The sequence below is a fragment of the Triturus cristatus genome, chromosome 7 (assembly GCF_964204655.1).
Source record: "Triturus cristatus chromosome 7, aTriCri1.1, whole genome shotgun sequence".
NCBI lineage: Eukaryota > Metazoa > Chordata > Amphibia > Caudata > Salamandridae > Triturus > Triturus cristatus.
Window position 1 is genome coordinate 143,505,089 of NC_140590.1, and position 26,157 is coordinate 143,531,245.

The window sequence follows — 26,157 nt, forward strand, 5'->3', positions numbered from 1 at the left end:
CCCATGCAATTTAAGGCCGGACTCTAACCCCTAATAAGAACTCGCCGGGGCTTTCGGGGGATAGCGGGAAAGCAGAGTGAGGCACTGTACAATGTTGTACTGTAATCCCAGTCTCGAATAGACTTGTGAAGGCATTGCTCGAAAACCACAGCCGATAGTCGAACCTAGTTGAAGGATAGATATGATTGACTGCCATGAGTTTGAAATGTTGTCAGAGAACGCACAGCGCCCAGAAAAGTAGTAGCTTAACATGTAGCGCCATGCGGGAAATGCTTGTTGTTGTCCATTAAAAGCAACGGGTCATGACCCAGCAGTGGCGGCGGAAGGACGGGGCAGCTGATTTTAAAACCGGGGTAACCAGTTCGAACAGGATTCCGTAGCCTTATTGCAACGGGGAAGCAATTACAGAGTTTACAGGCAGACTGTGGCGTAACGGCCGAGGCTGCTGACTTTGGAACTGGGAATCCGGGTTCGAGCCTCGGTGCTGGCTCAACATCCTGTGATTCTGGGCAAATTCCTTAATCTCCCCGCGCCTAACAAAAATGTGTTCTTGTGTAATGTAACTTGTGCTCGTGTTAAGCGCTCCTATACCATCGCGTCGAGTCACGCTAGATAAAACTGCAAAAAAAAAACAAAAAAAAAACGCATACACACTCAGAGATGCAGAGCTGTGCCAGAGCACTGACTCGACTTTTCATAAAAGTGCTCTCGTAAACACGCCCCTCAGCGGCCGGGCGTGTACTGCGAGTCTGGAGCGAAAGAGGGCGCGGGTGCAGGCTGCCACTCTGGCTGCCTAACAGCGGAGATCGGAGAGGCCTTAGTGCAGATAAAGCTTAATTAGAAGGGTAACTACTGTTAACGCCCTCCGCAGAGACTAGAAACTTCCAAATGCACATTGCTTGTTCGTTCGAAACAAATAACATTACAGGGGCCACACAAGCGCAACAGCTGTCCCGCAGATCGCACGGGTTAGTCCTATTCTCCTCCTTCATAAGATACCGAAACGGTTTACCAGGCGGACAGGCGCCCCCCACTTTGTGTACATTCCAGATGCCGAATACACGCACTGCATCATATGGGCACAAAGCGGTGCTGTAACTCTTACAGTGCACCGACTGCAGTGTTGCCAAGCGTGTTGAGAGACAGAGGGCGCTATGTCTTATGTTGCAGGTTTTTTGTACAGCGCAGCGTTCGTTACTTATTGACCTCCTAATGGGTGAACACGCTGATGACTACACAGGTAGAGGTACAACTGTGGTGAATGAAGGGGGTGGCAGGACAGAGGTGAATACAGGAAGTGTAAATAAGCGTTGCGACGTCGGCTGGCAGATTTTGTGATCTAGTGTTGTGCACCAATGAAGCCTGGAACTGGAGTAGCAAAAGGCGGCAAGCTAAGTTTCCTTTTTAAGGCCACCCAGTGATAGGGGATATAGTGTAGTACACACAGCCCTATGTGATGGAGTAATAATGCCCTGGTTGCAAAAATGTACCTAGGAACAATTTTAAACTAACACCTGGGGCAACCCTGGGCAAATTGGTTAATTTTCTTATTCCTGGGGACTTTGTCTGCCCTAGGGAGAGATTGGAGCGCAGATCTCTCTAGGCGTCAATAACCTAACGTGAAAGGGTGAGATCCCCTAGCTGGGGTGAAACAGCCCTACATGCATATCTATGTGCCCATGCATTTCTCGCCCCACTTCTTTCACTATGAGAAGGAAGCGATTTGAGGTAATCCAATAGAGAAGGTCAAAGGCTGCTCCACCGAGACAGGAATACGAGCAGGGGGAGCCCCTGCTACCAGATAGACCGGTGACATATGCTCCGAAGCCCAGGACAGGAGAAAGCGATATTCTCAAAGTCGCAGTTGAGTAACATACAACATCTGAACAGGAGGGAAGGTTTAGAACGTATTCAAGCAGAGGCAGACTGTTGAGGCCCAAAAAAAACCAAAAAACGATAATAACAGCCCGGGTCATGCCGTGCAGTAAGGAAGCACAGGGCACCACTATACCATATTATGACGGCCTGGGGAGATGGCGCATTAACCGAGTACGGATAGCGACCTCCTTGTATTACATAAGAATGACACCTGCGAATGTGGAAGCAGTGATGTGTCATAGGAACCCACCCCAGCCGTATGAAGGCTGTTGGACATATGGGATATGGGGGCGTCCGGCAATCTAAGTAGGGCCTGGGGTTGCCCGGCCCAGTGTGCAGAGAGCGTACAATAACAAACAAACAAAAAAGAGAATGGGGGTAATAATACACGCTACTGAACAGGTTGGACCAGCAATAGAACAGAAGGCTTCACCCCCGCCGTATTAGGACAGTAATCCAACAGGCTGTCCAAAATAGCAGCACCAGGGTGGCGGGCAACAATAAATATAGGTTATTCATCGCCAAAGTTCACTTGGGTGCTTGTACTTACCGGGGGGAGCCTGCCAGGGGCATTGGGGGTAGATTATGTTATCTGGTAAGGTATGTGGTATCACGCCTCCATAATCGGTATCTGACTGTCTCCTAATTTTATTTCATGTATGACCCATGGCGAGAGGAGACAGTGCCGTAAGACTCCGAACAGGACACAAGCATGCCCGACATAATGACGAGGATGGAGTAGAGCACCCCATGGCATTTGAGGGAAGATGGTCATTAGACCTTACCAGACGTCAGCCTCCCTGAGACACAGCTAGAGGGGGTATCCTAGCTCTCGAGTGGAACACAAGCATGGGCAGGCCCACAACGGAGGCGAAAAGAGACAGCACAAGGTAGGGGGAACCGCAGGAAGACAGAAGCCTCCCTGCCTGCGTGGCGGAAACAAAGGTGTATTGGTTTGGTTATGGAAACACACCGACAGGGCGGTGTGTAGAAGGAGGGCCACTCACTCTGGGATGCCTTACGGCTGGGTGAGTACGCCTGACAAAAAATCTGGGTAGCAAACGGAAACGGCACTCGCAGCCCAGCCTCCGCCAGACTGCAGGGAGCAGGAGAGACTAGCAAGGTAGCGAGTTGTGGCCTGGCTCCGGGAAAGGCAACCCCCCACATGCAAAGGGGCGTGGAAAACAACAAAGAACAAGTTACAAGCTGCAAGGTTGATTTACAACCCTAGGTTATGCAAATGAGCAAAAGACAAACCAGTGATTTATGGCTAGCCAATGATTTATGGCTGATGATTTATGATGCCCATGCAGAATGATTTTTGACAACCAAATGACGACAGATTTGTGACAGAATGATTTATGACATCCCGATGATTTATGGCCATGATTTATGGCTGCTGATTTATGATGATCAAGCATATGATAACAGAATGATGACAGATTTGTGACAGAATGATTTATGATACCCGATGATTTATGACCCATGATTTATGATGTCCAAATGACACTGAGTGATAACCAATTGTGATAATGTATGATAATGATTTAGGACCCCGGCACGAGAAGGTGTCCAGGGGAGTTGTACAAATATGACGTATGTAATGAGTAATAAAACTGTGGCCGACAACCACCACAAAAACAATGACTGTTGGCTGTGTGTAGTATTACAGATACACAGGACTGGGACAGTTCCTGGAATGGGCGCAGTGCGGCGGTTATACTATTGCCACGATTTTAGTAGTTCAATACATTATATTTACTTCTAAATTGCAAATTTACAGATTTTAGCAGCGGGTATTGTAAACACATTCATTCATTACATTTTACTACATACACACAGGAGTATAGTTCTCCATGGCGCCATTCATGCTAAATGTTATTTTAACTAGTATATACTCACATTTCAAATCAATCAAGACTTCCTGAGAAGGAGTCCAGCCTGCCTTATTTTGGAGCTCGCACGCATAATTTCCAGACTCCTCGACTGTAATGCTCTGGAACACCTTTCCCTCTGTCGCCGATATCTTCTGTTTATTTCGATACCACGTGACCACAGAGACCTCGGGGTTACTGCTGTTGTAGGTGCAGTCGAGCTGCACCGTGTCTCCTTCCTTAATCCAGGCCTTGTCTGGTGCTTGGATGGCCACGCCCACTCTCCTTGGAGCATCTGAAAGTGAGGGTACATGAGTTTTAGGTACACAACCGTTCATCCGATGAGTGCATGGCATGTGCCCAAACAAGGGGAGCAGGGAATCCTTTAAGACTGCCTTCGTGGACCCAATGGATTCCACTCCACCCAGAGCAGAAGTAGAGACATCTTTGTGTGCCTGAAATGTATGAAAATTGCTTGTAACCACAGATATGTCTCAAATTTGCTCCTCCTCGCAGATAGCAGAGCTCGGGGTCAGGGAGAGGCCCCTAAGCACTGCCCCAGAGTTATAATCTCTGCAGCACTTGCACTAACTCGGAGAATTTACAATTTCAGAGTAAAATTGTGCACTCTCTCTAGATACTGCGCTGCCTTATAAAAGTGCACCGCCATGCTCTTGTTCATGATACAGGAATGTTTCGCAGCCTTGATACCATTTATTAAAGTATAGCTGTTTTGGTTGCAGATTTTCCAAATGGGAGAAATTTCACAGCTTATATTTAAGACACTTTCATGTTGTCAGACTATATTTAGATCCTATGATATTAATGATGGCCATGTGCCCTACTTTTCTACTCCTGAACTGGGGCAAAACTGAAACCATGGCCCACGCAGGAAACTGCGCTCTATCAGCTTGACGGCGGTTGCATTGAATGCCAATAAATCTGAGATCCTCCTCGTGGGCAAAAATACTCACCTATGGAGCAAACACTGGTGGCCGTCTACCCTATGACCCCGCCTGCTCCAAACAGACTTGAAAAAATCTAGGTGTATGGGTCGACTCTGCTCTAACCTACCAGGCACAAACAAAGGTGGTTGCCGGAGTTTGTTTTGGACTCCTACTTGGTCTCTAACCACTGCTTGGCTTCTTTGACGTCAACACCCGCCAGGTTATCATCCAGGCTACCATACTATTGAGCCTGGATTCAGTGGCGTAACGAAACTTAAGGGGGCCCCCCTGCCAAGTACATGGAGGGCCCCCCCCCACCCCTGACCCCCAGCAGCACGACTCACCACCTGTTTTATCAGGAGGGCCCCAGAAAGTCTAGGGCCCGGGGCCAGTCCCACTTTGACCATGCCTTAAAAGTCTCTGGAGTGTATCTACCTTTAATTGATGTAGCAATCTACCATTCAGTAATGGCAGCTTAAGAGGCCGTGATTGTGACCTGGGGAAAGTAAAGGAGGCCTTGGCAAGAGGTGATCCCAAGGATATGGCTTGACAAACATGATACGTGGCAGAGCACTTAGAATCAGGCCTGGGCCCTGGAATGGAACAGGAGCTGAGAATTTACTGTGTTTAAAAGGAAGTGTGAGGGAGGATAGCAGCCCATCACGAAATGGTGGGCATGTAAATGCAAGTAGCAGGGTGGCCAGAGACAGTCCTGAAGACAAAGGGGCACCAAAATCCACGCACATGAATAATTTGAAAAGATGTCTTGCAGCCCCTTGGGTAAGTTCGCCACATGTAAAACTAAAGGTATGTACATTTTGGTAAGAAACATCCAAATCTGCTCAAGCGGCACATGAATTCTAACAAATAGTAGCTAGTTGTAAGTTTGCTTTTAAAATACGTGCAAACATGTTTTTTCACAATACACTCCATTCCTGTGAGAAATTGGCCTGGTATATGCTGTCCACTAATTAAAGTGGGCACCTTGTACTAGTCCAAACAACCCCTTATGGTGATAGGTTAAAGACAACCTTTATTGAAAGCTATCCTAGTGGTAGCTATGGAGAGCAGCCTTCAGGCTAAGTCTTGAAGGAATGTATAGCAGCTTGTTTTACCAGTCTATAATCTCTTGAATGACCAAGTGAAAGGACAACCACACCAGGTATATATTTAAAATATATGTATTTAAGATAAAACACACCCCTCTAGTCTCTTTATGAGGCTAGAGTTCGAAGTACTTAAGTTGGAAGTCAGTATTCAACAGTAAAAGCACAAATACACGTTTGGGCCCTAGGGGTGTACCAAACCATATAATAATAAAGTGGTATAAGCACCACGACTGGAATAGACACTAGGCCTAGAGCCTGTAGAATCGCTGGGACCCCAAGGAAACACCCTAGGTAGTGACACAGGGGACACACAGGGCCGTTTGCAGTGTGTGAACACAGCCGCGAGCTTCCGTTAGCTTCTACGGGGAAAGTCGCAGTTAGATTTTTAAAGATTAGGGACACTTAGAAATGAGTCAGGACCAAACCCTTTTTGGACTTAGGAAGTTTTAGGGCTAACACCCATGGGAGCACCAGAGTACCCGTGTTACCTCACCCAGGGAAGCCGGGTGCATAAGTGTCTTTTGGTGTCGGGTCGCGTTGTCGATTTCAATGGGAGCTGGCGAAGAAGTGCTGCTTCCATGAAGATGCGAAGTGTCCGAAGAGATCCAAGCCCGGATCAAAGATGGGAAGAACCTGAAAGCAGAGGGGACAGAGTCTGGGTCACTTACCAGTGACCAGGGGCACGATAGACCAATGCCCACAGATACCGGGTGCTTCAGGTGAGTTAATGGGTGTCTTGACTCTTCAGCCACGAGGTCCAGGAGGCGTCGACGACAACCAGGAGCTGGATTCGCGCTGTTCCATAAAGTCTGTCGAGTGCTGCGGTGTCGGTGACCTGGATGGACCCAACAAGCCTTGGCAACGGCAAGTCAAGGGGAAATAGAAGAAAGACGTTGTTACAGACCAGCAAGGTCTGTGGGACTCACCCAGCAAGGGTAAGTTGGGGCACATCTGGAGTAACCAGAAAAGCCCATTCAGAAGAGGAGTTGCCTTCGTGGGGACCCACTAGCCAAAGGGCTAGTGATCCAGAAGGAGCCTCAAGCTGTTGCGCTGAAAACTAGCCCACGGATCACTCGTGGAGTGGAGGCCAGAGATCTTTAGTGCTGCAAATGCCCAAGGCTGGGGCTACTCAGAGCCTAAAGCACAACTTTGAGAAAGACCAGGAAGATGATGGATCGGCAAAAGATCATGTTGTCCAGGGGTCACGGTTCCACATCACCCACGATAGCCACGGGCCTCAGTTTTGCTGTGGACTCAGGGTAGCCTTGGGGAAGTCTGGAAATCCACCGCTGGTGATGCAAAGACTTCGGCGTCTGACGGGAGCTTCAGAGTTGCAGACTGGTCAGTTGCTTCTTTGGTGCCTGCCAAGCAGGGTAGTCACTCCTTGACCCCAAGGGAGATTTCTTCAGTCTTCTAGTCGAAAAAGAAAGTCGAAGGTCCAGTATATGTGTTGCAGAGTTTCGTCCAGGGTAATCCAAAGTCTCAAGGACTGGGTTCCTATACTTATACTAAGATAGGGGATTTGACATACTCTAGGGACCCACCTATGGGAGGGTTTGGAAAGAGGGGTGGTTACACCCATTTCCTTTGTCCAGTTTCATGCCAGAGCAGGGGCAGGTAGCCCCTGCCACCGGTTTGAACTGGACTATGCACAGGGACACCAAGTGTGCCCCCAGTGCAAGACTTCAAAGCACCAGAGAGTGCTCCCGCCCAGCCCCAATACACATCTGCCTGTCTGGGGAGGTGGTTACACCTCCCTGGGACAGGAAACCTATTGTCCAGGCCTCCGCTGCCGGAGTTTCGGTCAGCAGCAGGAGGCCAGACCCGTGTCTGTGGCAGTGGCATCCATTTTGTGATGCCAGGGCTTTAGAAAGTCTTTACCGAGCAGACCAGTGTGAACATGTCTTTCCCTCTAGAAGGGTGGAATGCTACCCCTGCCGCCAGAACTGGCGTGGGGGGGGGAGTATTCCAAAGTGTTTGACACCAAACACAACATGTTTCCGTGCAGCCAGTCCAAAGTTAGCATTTACCGCGAGGTTATAATGCACTTAAGAGTATATGGTCAGGCTGCACCACAAACAGCATCAGAGGAGGTACTCCGAAAGCTGCAGAGGGGGCTCTGCTCATGCAGGGGCACCCTCTCACATAAAAACCAAGCACTCTGCCTTCAGGATTGTTAAGGCCTGCCATAGGAGTGACTTATAGGTTTTATATATGTGTGCAATGGTAGTGATATAGGTAGCCTATACCACAGTAAGAGGGTACCCATGTGAAGCAGATCCTACTCTCCTACAATTCCTATATAACAGGCCTGTGCGACCAAGCACTACTCCACCCCCCCACACACACAAATGCACAAATGACATATAATGAGGTGGGGGCCCTCCAATGGAGCAAGCAGCCAGTAACCCCCAAAAAACAGCGGTGCCGTCACGACCCCAATAGGAACTCCGCCCCAACCCCTCTCTCTCCCTTCCAGCGACCAAAGTCACCGGACTATCCATTATAGAATCATTAATCAATCCAATGCCCTGGCTCACAGGGCTGCATGAAGGCAGGCTCACAAAATGCATATCAAATATCTTGCGGTAAGGACAAGTTTTATTAAATATGGCTGTAGCTGAGTGGCCTGAGTCTCACAGCGCAAGCATGCCGGGGGCCCTAAATAAAATCAGCCCCCACCAGAGAGAAGTAGAGAATATTCCAAGGAGTACTCAAGTCAACGCCGCACGAAATGGCCAGTGAGGGAATGGAACTACTACTATTCATCTAATCGTCTCTTGGAGTCTGCAGCACCTGCCCCATCACTTTCTCCAGTGGCAATGTGTTGGGACTGCGTTTCTTGACTCGCTTATCCTGTCAATCGTGGCCAGCTGCGCACCTCAGCCCTCCAGCATTGAGCTGGGAGCATGGGTGCCCATGTCCACGTATCCTACCCTTCTCCTGATACCTTCAGATGCTCCAGGGCTCGGTCCGGGGGCGCTCTCCCAGTCTGCTCTTTACACATCATTACAGTGATGATGTGCTGGCAGGCCTCACGATATTGAACAGGGCTATGGAATCGGTTAGGCCATTTAAATGAACATGAACACATAGTGACAGAGTGCGCCCGACCGGGAGCCACCATGCGGGCCACTGTTCTCCAAGCTATGGAATACGGAAGCCTTCTGCAGCTTCATATTTTCCAGCCAGGGTATGCAACCCGCATTAGAATCATTTTTGGGTAGCATTTGATATTACCTGGCTAGCCCCCTTGCTACCCTGGCCTGGGTCAGTCAATCTGTCTCTGTCCGAGACTCCGGCTCACCTGAGGGCAGAGGCCTGCAGCTTAGGTGGCACTGGCTGGCACAGGCTGGCGACAAAAGACTGGGCTAGCAATTATTAAATGATGGCCTCACGGTCCCTGTACCCATGTGTCTTTGAAAGTGAAGCTTGTGCCGTTGCTGCAAGTGTTTTTTGTGCTCTGCAAGGAGCAGAGTAATGTCACCATCCAGATGCAAGAATATGAGAGCTAGGGCAACAGTTCTGAAGTTGTTTCCTAGGAATAGCGGTTTTCCTGGAGAGACAGCAGAGAACATGTTTTCCAAGGGTGAGGTTGGCTGTTATACCGGGTGATTCACAGTGACTTGACATTATATGATTGTTGGGGTTTGAATCTATTTAGCTTCTTGCTGTTGATATAGGAGTTCTTCTGGTTCTTAAAGAAAAGTAGTGGCCTGAGCGACTCAGAGAGCAAGCAGATTTCAGCAGCAGGAGCTTAACTCATCTGCATTATCTGAACACTTATTAGACTATTAAGATAATTAAAAATTATTCTGGCGAGTGTTGAGGTTACTAGAAGTATGAATTATGAACTATGGATGCTGTGCATTTCGGATCACGCATCCCTATGCATTTCATGAGTTTCAAGACTTTGTTGAAGGATATCCATTTTTACTTAATTTTACAAAATATCTGAAGGACAATGGAAAAAGGCAAACCCAAAGTACTGTAAATGTTCTCTTTGTATTGGAAACATCATTAAAAAATGGAAATAAATTAGACAGAGCGATTTTATGACTGACACGCATACAAATATGTCTCTATTTCCCTTATTTCCATGCTGGTCCACCCTTCATCACAAGCAGTACAGCCTCCTTCAGCTCACTGGATTCTATTCTTAAAGTTTCAGAGCAAACTTGAGCTCCCACTGACATGGTTATGCATGGGAATGAATGTATGCCTTTGAACGATTCATGAAGAAACTGCAAGTCAGACTTTCGTTTTAAAGTGAGGGTGTGCTCTGCACGCTGGTGCATGAGGTTAGAGCAAGCATGGAACAATGCAGCATTTCTGTGCAGAGGTGTTTGGTCTCATTAGTGAAATAAACATGGGGAATATTCTGAAAGGGCTCTCTTCCCATGAGTTTCATGGGTTTCGTGTAACCTCGACTGCCACTTGGAAGCCTGCACTGTGCTCAGTGTCATGTTTCAATTGTGCAAGTGCAAATCTGACAACAAAACTACGAGGGGGCAGATTTACAAGCCCCTTGCGCCTCTTTTGCGCCGCCGTTGCGTCACTTTTGAGACACAGCAACGGCGCAAAGCCAGCGCCATGGTGCGGGGTACTTACAACGTGACGCATCTGGGAGATGCGTCACGTTGTAAGGCCCTGGTCACATGTAGGCGTTCCGGCGCAGGGGGGGGGCGTTCCGACGCAGGAACGCCTCCTAAAAGTGGCTGAGTGAAATCTACAAGATTTCACTCAGCCACTTTTAAGGCCATGCTGCGTCAAAACCTTGCGCCTGCCTGAAGCAGGCGTAACGATTGACGCAGCATTTTAAAGATAGGGCACCTCCGAGCCTTGCTGGAGCTGCGTCACGCTTGCGACGCAGCTCCTGCAATGCGCCGCCTTTACGGCAGCAGATGCGTCACGCATCTGTACATTTTTGCCCCATGGTGCGCCGCATTGTAAATGCAGCGCATCCATGGTGGCGGAGCCGTGACACACAATAACTGGCGCATCCCTGCTGATATGCAGGGATGCGCCAGTTATTGTAAATCTGCCCCATGGTATCTAACCGTGGTTATAATGTTGTTGATATTACCAGACTAGCAGTGCTAATTATCGAAAATAATGACTCCAGAAGAGGAGCGAACAAATTGGGGTGGGGGAGGGGTGTAGAAAAGAAGTAAAATCAAAAAAGGAAGAATAATGAAGGACTGAGTGACAGCCTAAGTTCTGTAGACCTTGTGCAAAATGTTTGCAAATTCTGTCTTCTTCACAATTGAAAAATGTGCCAACTGGCAGAAAGATTGAAAGGAAAAAATGTTTCCTGTCCCCCATGACTGACTCACAGGGCACTAATGGCAGCTGAGTCCTCTGCCCATTCACGGATTGGCTTTGCCCCTTGCATCCCCAGTGGCCATCACAACTTGACCAAAGCCTCAGACGGAGCGTGGGTAACAATGCAGAAAGGCCGAGACGAGAACTTAAGTCCTGAGTTGTCTGGGGGATTCAAATGTTCCCGACTTGACCCTCTTTTGACCCAGTATCAGCCTGGATTGAGTGCACATGATTTGGCATGTTTACATTGACCTCTTTCATGAGTAGAGATCTCTGGCTGGCCTCGAGGCAGTTGCCTTCTTCCCCGTTGCTGCTGGGGGCTCAGGTCACCTGCACCCACCGCACCCACAATCTAATTTATGAAGCAGCTACTGAACTGGTGCCATGCAGGCGAGACAGTGTAGTGTGTGCGCTACAGCTACTGCGCCCCTGGAGGCTGAAGCACGGGTGCTGTGGGGCCTATGTTCTGTTTTACGCTGCCAATGATGTGACTGTGACATGTCCAGTATGTCTGCCTAGCCCATAGCACCCTCTGACTGAGACTCCTGTGGTAAATATTTCTCCTTTACCGGGACTGAATTTGATACAGAAACATTATAAAATAGCTCAGTAAAATGAGAGGCAGAATCCGTGGTATTAGAGGTTCGGAATGGGCTTTATTCCAATAAGCGATTATAATCGGATGCCTCAAGTTCCGTCACCACGGGGGTTCAGGAAGTGAAGTACACACTTTATTGACAAGAAGTAACTTTTATAGTACATACATCATAATGAAGTGAATACAGTAGGCGTAACAATTGATAAGGAAATTGACGTCTGGTTTGCGTAACCGAAAATGGGTGTAATAATGAGTAAAAAGAACATGATTGGTTATGATGAAATACATAGGTGGATCTATAAGATAATATTTGGCATTGATGCGCGCGCAGCAGTCTGACGTGTAATTGACGTGTAACTAGGGGGTGAAGGGGACTTGACATTTAGCTCTACGTGTGGAGACAAGAAGTCTGGGGGGTCAAGTCAACCTAATCCCAAATCATATCTAACATCCTATGTTTAAAGAACTATGTTATCCACAAAAGAAGGACTCTCGGACAGAATCTATTCTATACTGACTGTGCGTGCATGTACAAGCGTCTAAGTGTCTACCCTAAATGCGAGGGGGTAGGAATATTCCATGGTAACAGGGCTATGAATTACTTGCATGAGGACAGAGAAGATGGGCCCTTTTGCTTGGTAACTGGAAGAATGTTTACTTAAGCTACTAGGCAGGAATGCATCGGCTGAGGGGGAAGCAGATAATTCGAAGGTGAAATACAGTTCTTGGCAGAGAATAGGCTGATGTCAGGCTTCGTGAGCCGCGCAGAGAATGAGACAAAGTTCATGGTCACAGATGCAGGCTCAGACTAGAGCTTTCAGAGGCAGAAGGCAAGAGGAGTTTGATGACAGAATCAGGGCCTACTTGCCTGGACTGTAAAATGGCATAAGTGAACCATATAAAACCGGTGGCCTTTCATATTTAGGAATGGAATATCCAGCCCATTCATGGCGGATCTGACAGAGGACATGTTGACGGTGGACGCACATGTGTTTGCGTCATCAAAACTGGAACTGGAGGGAACATACATGTACTTGTGATATGCACATAGAACCGTTGGGGTCCAAGATAGGGGACATAACTGACCAGGAAAATCCATATTTCCACATTCCCTCCTTGTCCCCTTCTTGCCCTTTAAGAGATATCAATCTTCATCAATCCATCGATCTGTTCATATAGCATCATTTGTTCTTCTTTCTTCTTCCGGGATCTTGAATGAAAATCTTGATGTGGAATGCACGATGTGGCACACAGACCACAAATCGCTGGTCCACATTGTAGGCATAGACAGCAACTGAATAGTATGAGAAGGCCAATACCTAGGAAGGATAAAACTCTCCATCCCCAGGCTGATACCGCATTCCAAAACCAACTGGACCAAGTCCAAGTGCCTGGGTTCTGGTGTATCTGGCTTACAATCTTATGAAGGCGAGTGATGGCTTTATATACAGATGGCGAATTTTCTGGTATGAATACGCAGCAGCTTGATCCGATGACCCTACAAGCTCCGCCTCTATCAGCCAGGATGACGTCAAGGACAAGACGATTTTGAAGCACAACAATCCGCATAGCAGACTGCTCTTCTGTTAAATTGCCTAAGGCGGAAATAGTTTCATTCACTACTGCTTCAAGGGTTCTAGTTAATCTACGTATTAGCTTACTATTAGTAACAGTACCTATATAGGGAAAGATGCCTTTATTAAAATCTACATACTTGTCCCATGCCGTCTCAGTGTAATCGACAATGGGGAGATCTCTCCGTTCTCTGTTGTGTACTAAATGAATATTTCTATAATAATCAGGAGGTGCTAGGAAAACAGGTGGCAAAAGGAATGCTATGTAGCAGGTACCATCCCAATCTAGAGGTAGGCGCATATATGCAGTCTGACCACATATAAAGTAGGAGTGGCGATAAGCTCTGAATGAGGATTTGCCTTGATCACTGAATTCTACTGTAGTAGTGCATTGACTATGGCCCATATGTATGGAACCAACCTTTCTTACACACAATTCACCTTTTGCTGGGAAAACTGACATGGTGGGTAAGACTAGTTCAACTTCGGATACGACATTTAGAATCATGAGATTAGGTGTAAAATTACCTAATCCATACACTTCATTTTCTAGATCAGTTCCTGTTCTTTTGGGGCGACCCTCCTTGTCAGGGTAACAGACCTTGAGTAAAACTAGGTTCAGATTTCCCCATACCCAATGATCTTGGTAAACTGCTGTGTCTGAGTCTATGGAATTAATTAAACTAAACCATGCTCCACAGGAGCCATTATGTGTAAATGGATGTGGAAAGAAAGGCAGGACTCCTTCATAATTCTGATAGGGAGGGAGTCGGCCACACACCCAACAATTGGTGGCATTACTAGTCTGATGGGAATGATGTAACATACTAATGAAAGTGTTATTGCGCAGCGCAAGTCTATAAGACAATTCATGCGGAGGTAAGTCACTAAAAGAATGTTCAGCAGCAACATTATAAACATGTCTAGAAATAGGGTAATATATGTGCAACAACATACTTGTAATGATTATTAAGAGACTCAATAAAAACAAAATTAATAATGTCACTATGCAGTGGCTACGCAGTGATTTACAATACGCCTGTCGTTTCAACATTTTTCCGGTATTTCCTCTACTTAGGTCCAAGGGATACATGTCAGAGACAATTCAACCGCTTCACCTTGGAGAGGACTTAAACAATCAAATTGCTCGACTTGGTGGGCCTAAGCTTTAGTTTGTAATTTTCAGATTTGTTCTGTTCAACAAAAGGGAGTTTTGTATCAGTCTGTGAGGGAGTGCAGGGCACAATGTCTGTATCCGAAGATAGTCCATGAAATTTCTTGATGTGGCTTAAATGAATCCAGCCCTTGCGGCCCTCGATCTTCACGGCTGTTCTTGTGGTCAGCAGAACCAACTTGGGGGCTTTCCACCTGGGCTCCAGCTGAGTCTTTCGGTCAAAATTTCTCACAAAGACAAGATTACCCGGAACAACGTCATGGGGTTTCACCTCAGTGTTGTCGGGAAAGGCTGCAGCTACCTGTGAACGAGAAGATTGTAGTGCAGACATCAAGGAAGCCAAGTAATCTGTCAGCATATTACAGTCAATATCAGTTATTTTGCGTGGTATGGGCGTCCCCCACATATTCGGTGGTCTACCGAAGATCACCTCATACGGGGATAGCCCTGTTCTAGAGTGTGCTACCATTCTCATGTAAAAGAGTGCAACTGGTAATGCTACTATCCAGTCGACCCCTTTCTCTCTGCATATTTTGGACAGTCTGATTTTCAGTATCTGGTTATGTCTTTCTACGAGACCTGCTGCCTCGGGATGTCGGACACAGTGGAATTTCCACTGATAACCTAACAAAAGTGAAACATGTTTCATTAATTCGGATGAGAACGGCTGGCCGTTATCTGAGTAGACAACACGTGGTAAACCGTATCGTGGGAAGAATTCTCGAACCAACTGTTTGGCAGTAGTCGGGGCAGTGTAATCTGAAACCGGGTACGCCTCTGTCCAACGGGACAGAGCGCAGACAACTACGAGAACATATTTGAATCCTCGACATCGTTCCATCTGGATATAATCCATCTGTAGGACTTCAAAAGGGTGATCAGGAGGCTGAAATCCACCCTGTTCTACGGGAACACTTTTTCCTGGGTTGAACTGGCAACAGATCATACAGGTACGGACCTTTTGTTTGGCTGCTGCTCGTAAATGCTTATTAAACCAAATGTGTTGAATGCTGTCTAGCATAGCTTTTTCTCCTAGATGTGCTGGACTATGTATAGTGTTAATTATGACTTGGACCATTGAGTCAGGGAGGAACCATACAGACCTTTCCTTCATCATCCATCCTTGGTCCGTTTGGATCCCTCCTAATTCAGTCCATTTCTTTATTTCGTCCGGTGTAGCATGTGTCTGTATGTCAATTACGTCAAGAGTAGGATCTTTAACTGTCATACAATGTGTCGGTGTCGGGACTATTGTCTTTGTCATATCGGGGGTTTGAGTTTGAGCAGTCAGCTTAGCTGTTCTGTCGGCTAGATCATTGCCTTGGGAAATGGTATCAGTAACCTTTGTATGGGCTTTACATTTCATAATTGATATTGCAGCGGGTAGATGTATTGCATCTAATAATGCATGAATGAGGGGTCCGTGCTGAATGTGGGCACCGTGGGAAGTTAAATAACCTCTCTCTCGCCACAGCACGCCGAAGTCATGTACAACTCCGAATGCATAACGTGAATCAGTGTATATGTTGACTTTTTTATTCGTGGCTTGAATACAGGCTTGTGTCAGAGCGATGAGCTCTGCGGCTTGAGCTGACAAAGTATTTATACGATTAGTTTCAATGACTTCAGTATCTGTTGTGACTGCATAAGCGGCTACTAACTCTCCTGTACTTGTTCTCATGCATGAACCATCGACATAAAATGTCAAGTCTGGATCTGACAATGGAACATCGGTCAAGTCTTGTCTGGGTTTTGTCGTTACAGTAATAACTTCAATACAGTCATGGGCTAGTGGGTCTGTTCCGACTACTGGTAAAAGTGTGGCAGGATTCAATGTGTTACAGCGTCTTATTTCTATATGTGGCTGAAACAATGTAAGTTCATACCCTGTAAGTCGTGCTACGGTCAAGTGTTGTGTTTGTGTTCTATTTACAAGAACCTCTACTGCATGGGGTACTTGAACTGTCAATGGATGTCCTAACACTATGGCATCGCTTTGTCTGATTGCTAAAGCTGTTGCTGCCACTGATTTCAGACATGCAGGCAAAGCCTGAGCTACGGGATCTAATGTACTAGAAAAATAAGCACATGGTTTGTGTGCTCCTGCTTGTTCCTGTGTGAGTACTGACAAAGCAGTACCTTCGCGTTCTGTAACAAAGAGTGTAAACTGTTTTCTGTAACATGGTGTTGCTAAAACTGGTGCTTGACATAAAGTTTTCTTTAGGTTTTCAAAAGCTTGTGTATGTTCTTGAGTCCAAGGGAGAACAGTCGGTGTGGCTGCCTCCTGGGTTGTCAACTGAATGAGTGGTTTTGCTAGGAATGCATATTGCGGGATCCACTGTCTACAATATGAAGTGAGGCCTATGAAAGCCCGCACCTCCTTTTGTGTCTTGGGTATTGGCATGTTAGCTATCAACTGAATGCGGTCGGGTGTAAGCTGCCTTCCCTCCTTGTCCAGCGAGTGTCCAAGATAAACAACTCGCTGGACACAGAATTGCAGCTTAGAAGGGGACACCTTGTGCCCTTTTTCGGCTAGAAATTGTAAAACTGTCAGTGATGCTTTCTCACATTCAGGTTCACTTCTTGCGGTGATCAGCAGATCATCGACGTATTGAAGCAGAGCCGTGTTAACTGGCATGTGGATACTGTCAAGTTCTCGTTTCAGTGCTTGGCTATAGATGCTGGGGCTTTCTGTAAATCCTTGAGGTGCGCGTGAGAATTTAAAGCTACGCCCATTTAAACTAAATCCGAACAAATATTGACTTTCCGGATCTATTGGGACGCTGAAAAAGGCATTCTTGAGATCAATTACAGTGAAGAATGTCGCTTCGGAATCAATAGCTGTCAGTAATGACGAGATATCTGGGACCACAGGGAATTGTGGCACAATGCATTTGTTTAACTCGCGCAGATCAATAACCAATCGATATACTGGCGGGGCCTTCGGATCTGTTCGTTTAAGAATCGGTATTATCGGTGAATTACATATATTGGAGTCTGTTTCCACAACTACTCCTTGGGCAATGAGCTCGTCAATGATTTGTAGTAAAGCCACTACAGCATCTGGTGGTAACTTGTATTGTCGCATTCGTGGTAGCACCACTCCTGCCTTTAATGTGACTCGATATGGAGTAATATTCATGCATCCAACATCAGTAGGGCCTTGTGCCCATAGATGTGTGGGTAAAGTCTGCAGTCGGGGATCCATGTCTCTAGATACATAGTGACCTTTAAAATCACGTAAAAACAACCTTACTCCTTCCGGAGAACAACATATTATGGCTCCTAGGGCTTTCAACGTTTTTATTCCTAACAAGTTTTCTGGACATGATTTAGTAAGCAGTAAATCTGTAGTTCGGGTCAGAGGTCCTATCGTAAGTGGAAGAGGCTGTGACACTTCATTAACAATAGGTTTTCCTGAAAAACCAAGGGAAATATTCTGTGAGCCTGAGAGGGGTGCCCCTGGAACTTCACTACGTTTTATAGTTGTTCGACTTGCCCCTGTATCGAGTAAAAATTTTCTATCTTGACCTAATAATTTACTATGTACATAAGGTCCTTCTTGATCTACAGGAATCTCGATAAGGGGTAAGTCAACTTCCCTCTCTAGGCTAGTTCATGCGTAACGCTGATACTCGGGATATTCATACTGTGCGGTCTGATACATTTGTCGTGTTGTTGTCTGTGTGGCAGCAACAGGCAATGGGGGTGCAGCTGGCACAAACTGTATTGGCTGTTGTGCGGCTGGCATTGCCTGGACATGCTGTATAGCTCCTTGTTCATTCTGATCTTGTCTGAGTGGCCGTGATCTTTCTTGTGTTTTACCTATGGCGATATTATGTTTTAAAACTGGACAATCGTGTACGTAATGGCCTGGCTTTTTACAATAATTGCATGTCCCTTTTACAGGTCCTGCTGAATCGGAATGTGTCATACCCCTTTTATGTCCTTCAGCTGGAACTGTCTGGGAAACTAACATCTTCATTTTTGTGTCTTTCATGCGTCTGTGTTCATGTTCTTGTTCCTCTTTAATTCTATTGTGATGGTACTGTAACATTTGTAACATTTGTGTTGGAGTGTTACCTTGCCAGGTACTTTCGAATTTTAATACTCTATTCTTTACTGGGGGCAGGGCATTTTCTACTAATTTTGTTACAAACAGATGTGGGTATGATTCGCTACTTGCTTTTATGCCACTATTTATACCAAAACATTTTTCAAAACGGGCATAGTAATCACTAGTGTCTTCATCTTGCTTCTGTTTACAGGCTGAAATTGTACCCCAATCTTCCTTTTTCGTAGTTAATAAACGTGGCAGTACCTGTACTAGTAGTCCTGGTAATGCCTTAGTTTTGTCCCCAAGCCCCGAACCTGGACCTCGGGCCCTTTCTTCTGCTTCTAATGCTGACCATTCTATCTTTTGATCACCTACCTCCCACTCTTTTTCTTTGAGTTTCTCATAAATGCCAGCAGGCATCAACACCTTTAATATTGTCATAATGTCGGGGTAGGTATACTCTCCCATGAGTAACATGTCTTTAATTTCTCGGTGAAACCCCGCTGGGTCCTTGTCATGACTGGGTACTACTTTCTTCATTTCTAACAATTCTATTTTCGATATAGGCGTATATACAAATACGCGTTTAAACTCATTGTCCTCACCCTTTATTGGGTGCACTTCTCGTAAGGGATTCTGTCTATCTATGTGATACGTAGTTCTTTCCTTGACGGACAATGGAACATGTTCTGAACATACAAAAAGAATATACTGCTTTCTTGATTCTAGAATTTCTTTAATTAATTCAGTACCTAGACCTCTCCATTTATTCATAAGTAATTCTGTTAGTATGTCAGCCAAGGGACCAGGGTCCGAATGCTGACTCCGATATAGTATAATGAGTTGTTGAATCATATAAATCCCAGCTAACCTTTGTTCATCTGGGGTAAGATTCAAAAATGTGCGTACTACTGTATCATCACTATATTTTCCGGGACTGTCCACCCAATGGACAGCTGCCCTGGCTAAATCTTGTTCATCCATAGAATCGAGGAAATGATAACCCCTTCGTTCTCGGAGTAGTTTGTCGGCGGTTTGGAACGAATGCTCGTTAGACCTTATATTAATTATAGGTATTTGAAAATTCCTGTTATTATCTGGACATATCGGATGTATTGAGTCAGTATGATATCTAGTCTGATTCCTATTACAAGATCTTCCTCTACCTACATAGGCTATGGTGTCTGACTGTCCTGTGGGCAGTCCTGACCCTTCTTCCTCGTTTTGTTCGAACTCGTCTACCTCTAATCGCTCTTCGTGTAGGCGTTCTATTTCTTTACGGATCTTTCGGCACATGGCTATTATACAGTTTTGTTTATCATGTCTCCCTTCTGATATATTCTGGCTCCATCTTGTAAGAATTTTCATGGCTTCCGGGTCTATCCCCGGTCGGTCTTGATTTCTGATCACACAGTTTATGAGGAAACGTAACAGTTCCCCCTGTATCTCTACTTTCTGGTATTCCATAGCTCTGTGAATACATTCTGGATCTCGCCCTGTTTGGACAAAATGATATATATTATCTAGATGCGCAGTCATTCCTGGTAACTTCGCTAAATACACTGCGGCTCGTCTGATACGCAATGATGCTAGGGTCATTTCGTCCTCCTTTCCAGGCACCGGGTCATATCTACAATCTATAAGAAGTTCCTTAAGCGCACGGGCACTAAGGAGTTTGGGTGTACGTGAATGCGCTGACTCTTGAAAAGTAAGTTTATTTATTCTGGGTGGCGTAGAAAAGACATTGGTAGCTCCTCCCGCGGCCCCATCTGGGGCGTCGGGTGTAAAAGGATTCGTTGAACGTGACACAGCAACTACAGGTGTGGACACAGCCATAGAAGTAGCTGTAGGAGCGGATACAGAAACAGATGTGCTTGCCGGAACTTGTGACTCGATTTGTTGCTGTAGGGATACGGGTAGTGGATCTTGGCGTTGAACCTCCCTGGTATGCGGTCTATGTGGAGCGGAATTGGCATACTCGGGAGCTGCGTCATCTAAATATGAGGAAAGAAAAACATCTTCTGCGGTTCTAGGATGCCCCTTAGGATGTACCTTTATTGGGAACAATGGGGTTGGCAAGTCTTTTGGTGTTTCTGGAGTAGCCTTAGGTAATCCTTCGGCCAGAAGGGGATACATACCGTTCATAAGGGCATTTCTTTGTCTGTCTACTTGTTCTGATTTCACTCGGGTACCTTCCTCAATTAATAGATTCTCTCGAACTTTATTGGAATTCTCTTTACTCTTCTCTTCCTGTCTACGTGCTTTTTCTGTTCGTCTATGTGATTCTTTACGCCATAATTCAACGGCGTCTTTCTGTGACTGTCTGACTTTCCTTTTCCATAACTCTTCCTCGACTTTCATGATGCACTCTGCATCCCAGGTCCCTGCTGTGGGCCACCTCTGACTTTCTGGTAATCCCTTGGTATAGTCTACCCATAAATCAAGAAATAATATAGCGTCTAATCCATGTTTGTGATACATAAAGTGCCCTGGGGTGTCCCTAGGAGGAATAGGGACGGCTTCTTTGAGAACCCCTTTTCTGGTAGTGATCTGTCTTAATTTCGAAAAGAGCGGCATATTGAGAACTGACCTTATACTTGATTTTGACCTGATACTTGAATTTGAACAGACTTAATACAATAAACACGATAATGAACAGTCATTCATACCACGATATACTTAAACACTTCCAACATTAAACATTAAACCTTTAACTGAAACAACAATGATGATCGTCTGCATAACTAATCACCAAGCTTAATTCTCGACAATAACTAGACAATAACTAGACACTTCGGAATACTTCGGAATACTTGATATACTGCTAAACAGTACAGATACACTGCTAAAACAGTGCAGACCGGATTTGTGTACCCAAACCCGTCTTGACCGGCACAACCTATGTGCACGTCAGAAATGCCTCCCCAGCAATGGTACTCACCGGGTAGCTTCGGAAACGGAAGGCCTCAGTAACTTGAACTTGACTCGGACTGAACTGGACTCGACTCGACTCGTCGGACACTGGGCTTGACTTCGGACTGGTGGGTCTCTGTATACCTCGGATCTTGCTCTCTCAGCTAGGCTCTGGTCGGGATACTTCGCACTTCTCACCGCCTCGTCTGGGTGTTGATCGCAGTCTCAGTCGCCCCCGCTTGACCGGAGGGAGATACAGGAAATCCTGCTGGTACGCGTTATTGTCCGTCCAGCTGTGGCAGGAGACCGGGCCTGCAACGCACCGCCGGCGCGTGAGATGAGAAAGTGTCCCTATTCAGGCGCCATCATGTGGTAAATATTTCTCCTTTACCGGGACTGAATTTGATACAGAAACATTATAAAATAGCTCAGTAAAATGAGAGGCAGAATCCGTGGTATTAGAGGTTCGGAATGGGCTTTATTCCAATAAGCGATTATAATCGGATGCCTCAAGTTCCGTCACCACGGGGGTTCAGGAAGTGAAGTACACACTTTATTGACAAGAAGTAACTTTTATAGTACATACATCATAATGAAGTGAATACAGTAGGCGTAACAATTGATAAGGAAATTGACGTCTGGTTTGCGTAACCGAAAATGGGTGTAATAATGAGTAAAAAGAACATGATTGGTTATGATGAAATACATAGGTGGATCTATAAGATAATATTTGGCATTGATGCGCGCGCAGCAGTCTGACGTGTAATTGACGTGTAACTAGGGGGTGAAGGGGACTTGACATTTAGCTCTACGTGTGGAGACAAGAAGTCTGGGGGGTCAAGTCAACCTAATCCCAAATCATATCTAACATCCTATGTTTAAAGAACTATGTTATCCACAAAAGAAGGACTCTCGGACAGAATCTATTCTATACTGACTGTGCGTGCATGTACAAGCGTCTAAGTGTCTACCCTAAATGCGAGGGGGTAGGAATATTCCATGGTAACAGGGCTATGAATTACTTGCATGAGGACAGAGAAGATGGGCCCTTTTGCTTGGTAACTGGAAGAATGTTTACTTAAGCTACTAGGCAGGAATGCATCGGCTGAGGGGGAAGCAGATAATTCGAAGGTGAAATACAGTTCTTGGCAGAGAATAGGCTGATGTCAGGCTTCGTGAGCCGCGCAGAGAATGAGACAAAGTTCATGGTCACAGATGCAGGCTCAGACTAGAGCTTTCAGAGGCAGAAGGCAAGAGGAGTTTGATGACAGAATCAGGGCCTACTTGCCTGGACTGTAAAATGGCATAAGTGAACCATATAAAACCGGTGGCCTTTCATATTTAGGAATGGAATATCCAGCCCATTCATGGCGGATCTGACAGAGGACATGTTGACGGTGGACGCACATGTGTTTGCGTCATCAAAACTGGAACTGGAGGGAACATACATGTACTTGTGATATGCACATAGAACCGTTGGGGTCCAAGATAGGGGACATAACTGACCAGGAAAATCCATATTTCCACACTCCGAGGGACTCACCCGAGGCCTGCGCTGCAGCTTCGGTGGCAGGTGCGAGCTGCAGAAGACCGGGCTAGGCTACGCTACCTAGCAATTATTAAATGGCGGCCGCACGGTCCCTCTCAGCCGTCTCGGACGCCTCACGTCACATGCACTTTTAATTGCGCATGACAAATTCACTGAGCGCAGCCCCACCCTGTGCATGAAGACCACCACGCTGAAGCATCTGCGCACCGCGCAGTATTTTATTTATGATGACTTTTGACTAATGAGGCGAGGTCAGTAGGAGCAACGAAGGCGAGCGCAAGGTAACCACAATACTCATCCCAGATGGACGTGTGTAGTGCTTGCTGGGAGGGGGGTCCTGGAGCACAGGGCCCCCCCCGCAAGGCAGGTGCTGCGGGGGCCTATGTTATGCCTCTGACTGGATTAAGCAAGCCACTCTGTACCATGGGGCCAATAAAGCAGAGATACATCGCCTACAAAGGGCACACAATGCTGCCACCCAGATGCGCTTCAGCCCGCAGAGAACCTGCTCTACTTCAAGCTTCTTGCGCAGGTCGTGCACTGGCTTCGGGTGGAGCAAAGAATAATTTTTAAAGCCCTGTGCATCTCTCATGGAATCCTGAATGCCCATGCCCCCGATATTTTAGCCGAGCTTCTCACGCCCTACACACCCAACCACAAGCTGCGCTCCACCGGTCAACACCTGGCGTGCGTTCCCCGTGTTAGGAAAGCTCGGACCAGTGGACATTCCTTTGGCGCCCTCGCCCCCAAACTCTGAAATGCCCTCCCGGCTAACATCAGAAACATCCAAAACCATGTTTCCTTCTGCAAGGCTATAAAAACATATCTTTTCCCGAAATAACTTGCGCCCCTCTTCCAGCTGCGCTTCTGGTTCATTGTTTGCTTTGGGTTCAGCGCTGGGACGCCTCTTTGCTGGGGCAGCTACGCGCTTTACAAAATTAGTAACATAACATCGCCTAAGTAACCTGGTAATGCATTGGGCACGCCTGACGCTTTACTATTACTAAAGAGCTGACCAGAGAAAGGCTGCCAGGTGCATTGGGACCTCAGTGCTCTGAAAACACGTGTCCATGTGGGCAGGGAGAATACTGCACGCACTATCCAAGTCAATAACCCTGTGACTTGTGGAAATATGGATTTTTCTGGTCAGTTATGTCCCCTATCTTGGACCCCAACGGTTCTATGTGCATGTCACAAGTACATGTATGTTCCCTCCAGTTCCAGTTATGAAGACGCAAATACATGTGCGTCCACCGTCAACATGTCCTCTGTCAGATCCGCCATGAATAGGCCGGATATTCCATTCCTAAGTATGAAAGGCCACCGGCTTTATATGGTTCACTTATGCCATTTTTACAGTCCAGGCAAGTAGGCCCTGATTCTGTCATCAAACTCTTCTTGCCTTCTGCCTCTGAAAGCTCCAGTCTGAGCCTGCATCTGTGACCATGAACTTTGTCTCATTCTCTGCGCGGCTCACGAAGCCTGACATCAGCCTATTCTCTGCCAAGAACTGTATTTCACCTTCGAATTATCTGCTTCCCCCTCAGCCGATGCATTCCTGCCTAGTAGTTTAAGTAAACATTCTTCCAGTTACCAAGCAAAAGGCCCGGCTTCTCTGTCCTCATGCAAGTAATTCATAGCCCTGTTACCATGGAATATTTCTACCCCCTCGCATTTAGTGTAGACACTTAGACGCTTGTACACGCACGCACAGTCAGTATAGAATAGATTCTGTCCGAGAGTCCTTCTTTCGTGGATAACATAGTTCTTTAAACATAGGATGTTAGATATGATTTGGGATTAGGTTGACTTGACCCCCCAGACTTCTTGTCTCCACATGTAGAGCTAAATGTCAAGTCCCCTTCACCCCCTAGTTACACGTCAATTACACGTCATGTTGCTGCGCGCGCATCTATGCCAAGTATTATCTTATAGATCCACCTATATGTGACATCATAACCAATTATGTTCCTTTTTACTCCTTATTACACCCATTTTTGGTTACGCAGATAAATCGTCATTTTCCTTATCAATTGTTACGCCTATTGCATTCGCCTCATTGTAATGTATGATCTATAAAAGTCATTTCTTGTCAATAAAGTATGTACTTCACTTCCTGAACCTCCGTGGTGATGGAACTTGGAGCAACCGATTATAATCGTGCATTGGAATAAAGCCCATTCCGAACCTCTAATACCACGGATTCTGCCTCTCATTTTACTGAGCTATTTTATTATGTTTCTGTATCAAATTAAGTCCCGGTAAAGGAATTTTATTTACCACATGAATGGCGCCCGAACAGGGACACTTTCTCATCTCACGCGCCGGCGGTGAGTTGCAGGCCCGGTCTCCTGCCACAGCTGGACGGACAATAACGCGTACCAGCAGGATTTCCTGTAGCTCCCTCCGGTCAAGCGGGGGCGACTGAGGCTGCGATCAACACCCAGACGAGGCGGTGAGAAGTGCGAAGTATCCCGACCAGAGCCTAGCTGAGAGAGCAAGATCCGAGGTATACAGAGGCCCACCAGTTCGAAGTCGAGTCCAGTTTCCGACGAGTCGAGTCGAGTCCAGTCCGGTCCAAGTCCGGTTTCCGAGGCCTTCCGTTTCCGAAGCTACCCGGTGAGTACCATTACTGGGGAGGCATTTCTGACGTGCACATAGGTTGTGCCGGTCAAGACGGGTTTGGGTACACAAATCCGGTCTGCACTGTTTTAGCAGTGTATCTGTACTGTTTAGCAGTATATCAAGTATTCCGAAGTATCTAGTTATTGTCCAGAATTATGCTTGGTGATTAGTTATGCAGACGATCATCATTGTTGGTTATTTTAAAGGTTAAAAAAATGTTTAATGTTTAATGTTTAATGTGTTAAACGTCCTGCATATTGTGGTATGACTGGTTGTTCATTATTGTGCTTTTGTACTAAGTGTGTTCAAGATTAAGTATCAGATCAGTTCTCAATATGCCGCTCTTTTCGAAACTAAGACAGATCACTACAAAAAAAAAAGGGGTACTCGAAGAAGCCGTTCCTATTCCTCCTAGGGACACTCCAGGGTACTTCATGTATCATAAACATGGCTTAGACGCTATATTATTTCTTGATTTATGGGTAGACTACACCAAGGGATTACCAGTAAGTCAGAGGTGGCCCGCAGCGGGAA

At 46.3% G+C, this 26,157-nt stretch overlaps 1 protein-coding gene across 2 annotated transcripts in view; it reads right to left on the reverse strand.

Moving 5' to 3' along the window:
- Positions 1 to 26,157, reverse strand: part of LOC146809060 (B-cell receptor CD22-like) — a 500,036-nt gene that overhangs the window by 123,642 nt on the left and 350,237 nt on the right. For both annotated transcript variants that reach the window (XM_085615862.1, XM_085615861.1), the window contains exon 7: positions 3,781 to 4,047. In XM_085615862.1, the coding sequence (XP_085471988.1) occupies positions 3,781 to 4,047 (267 nt within the window). The remainder of the gene's footprint in view (positions 1 to 3,780; positions 4,048 to 26,157) is intronic.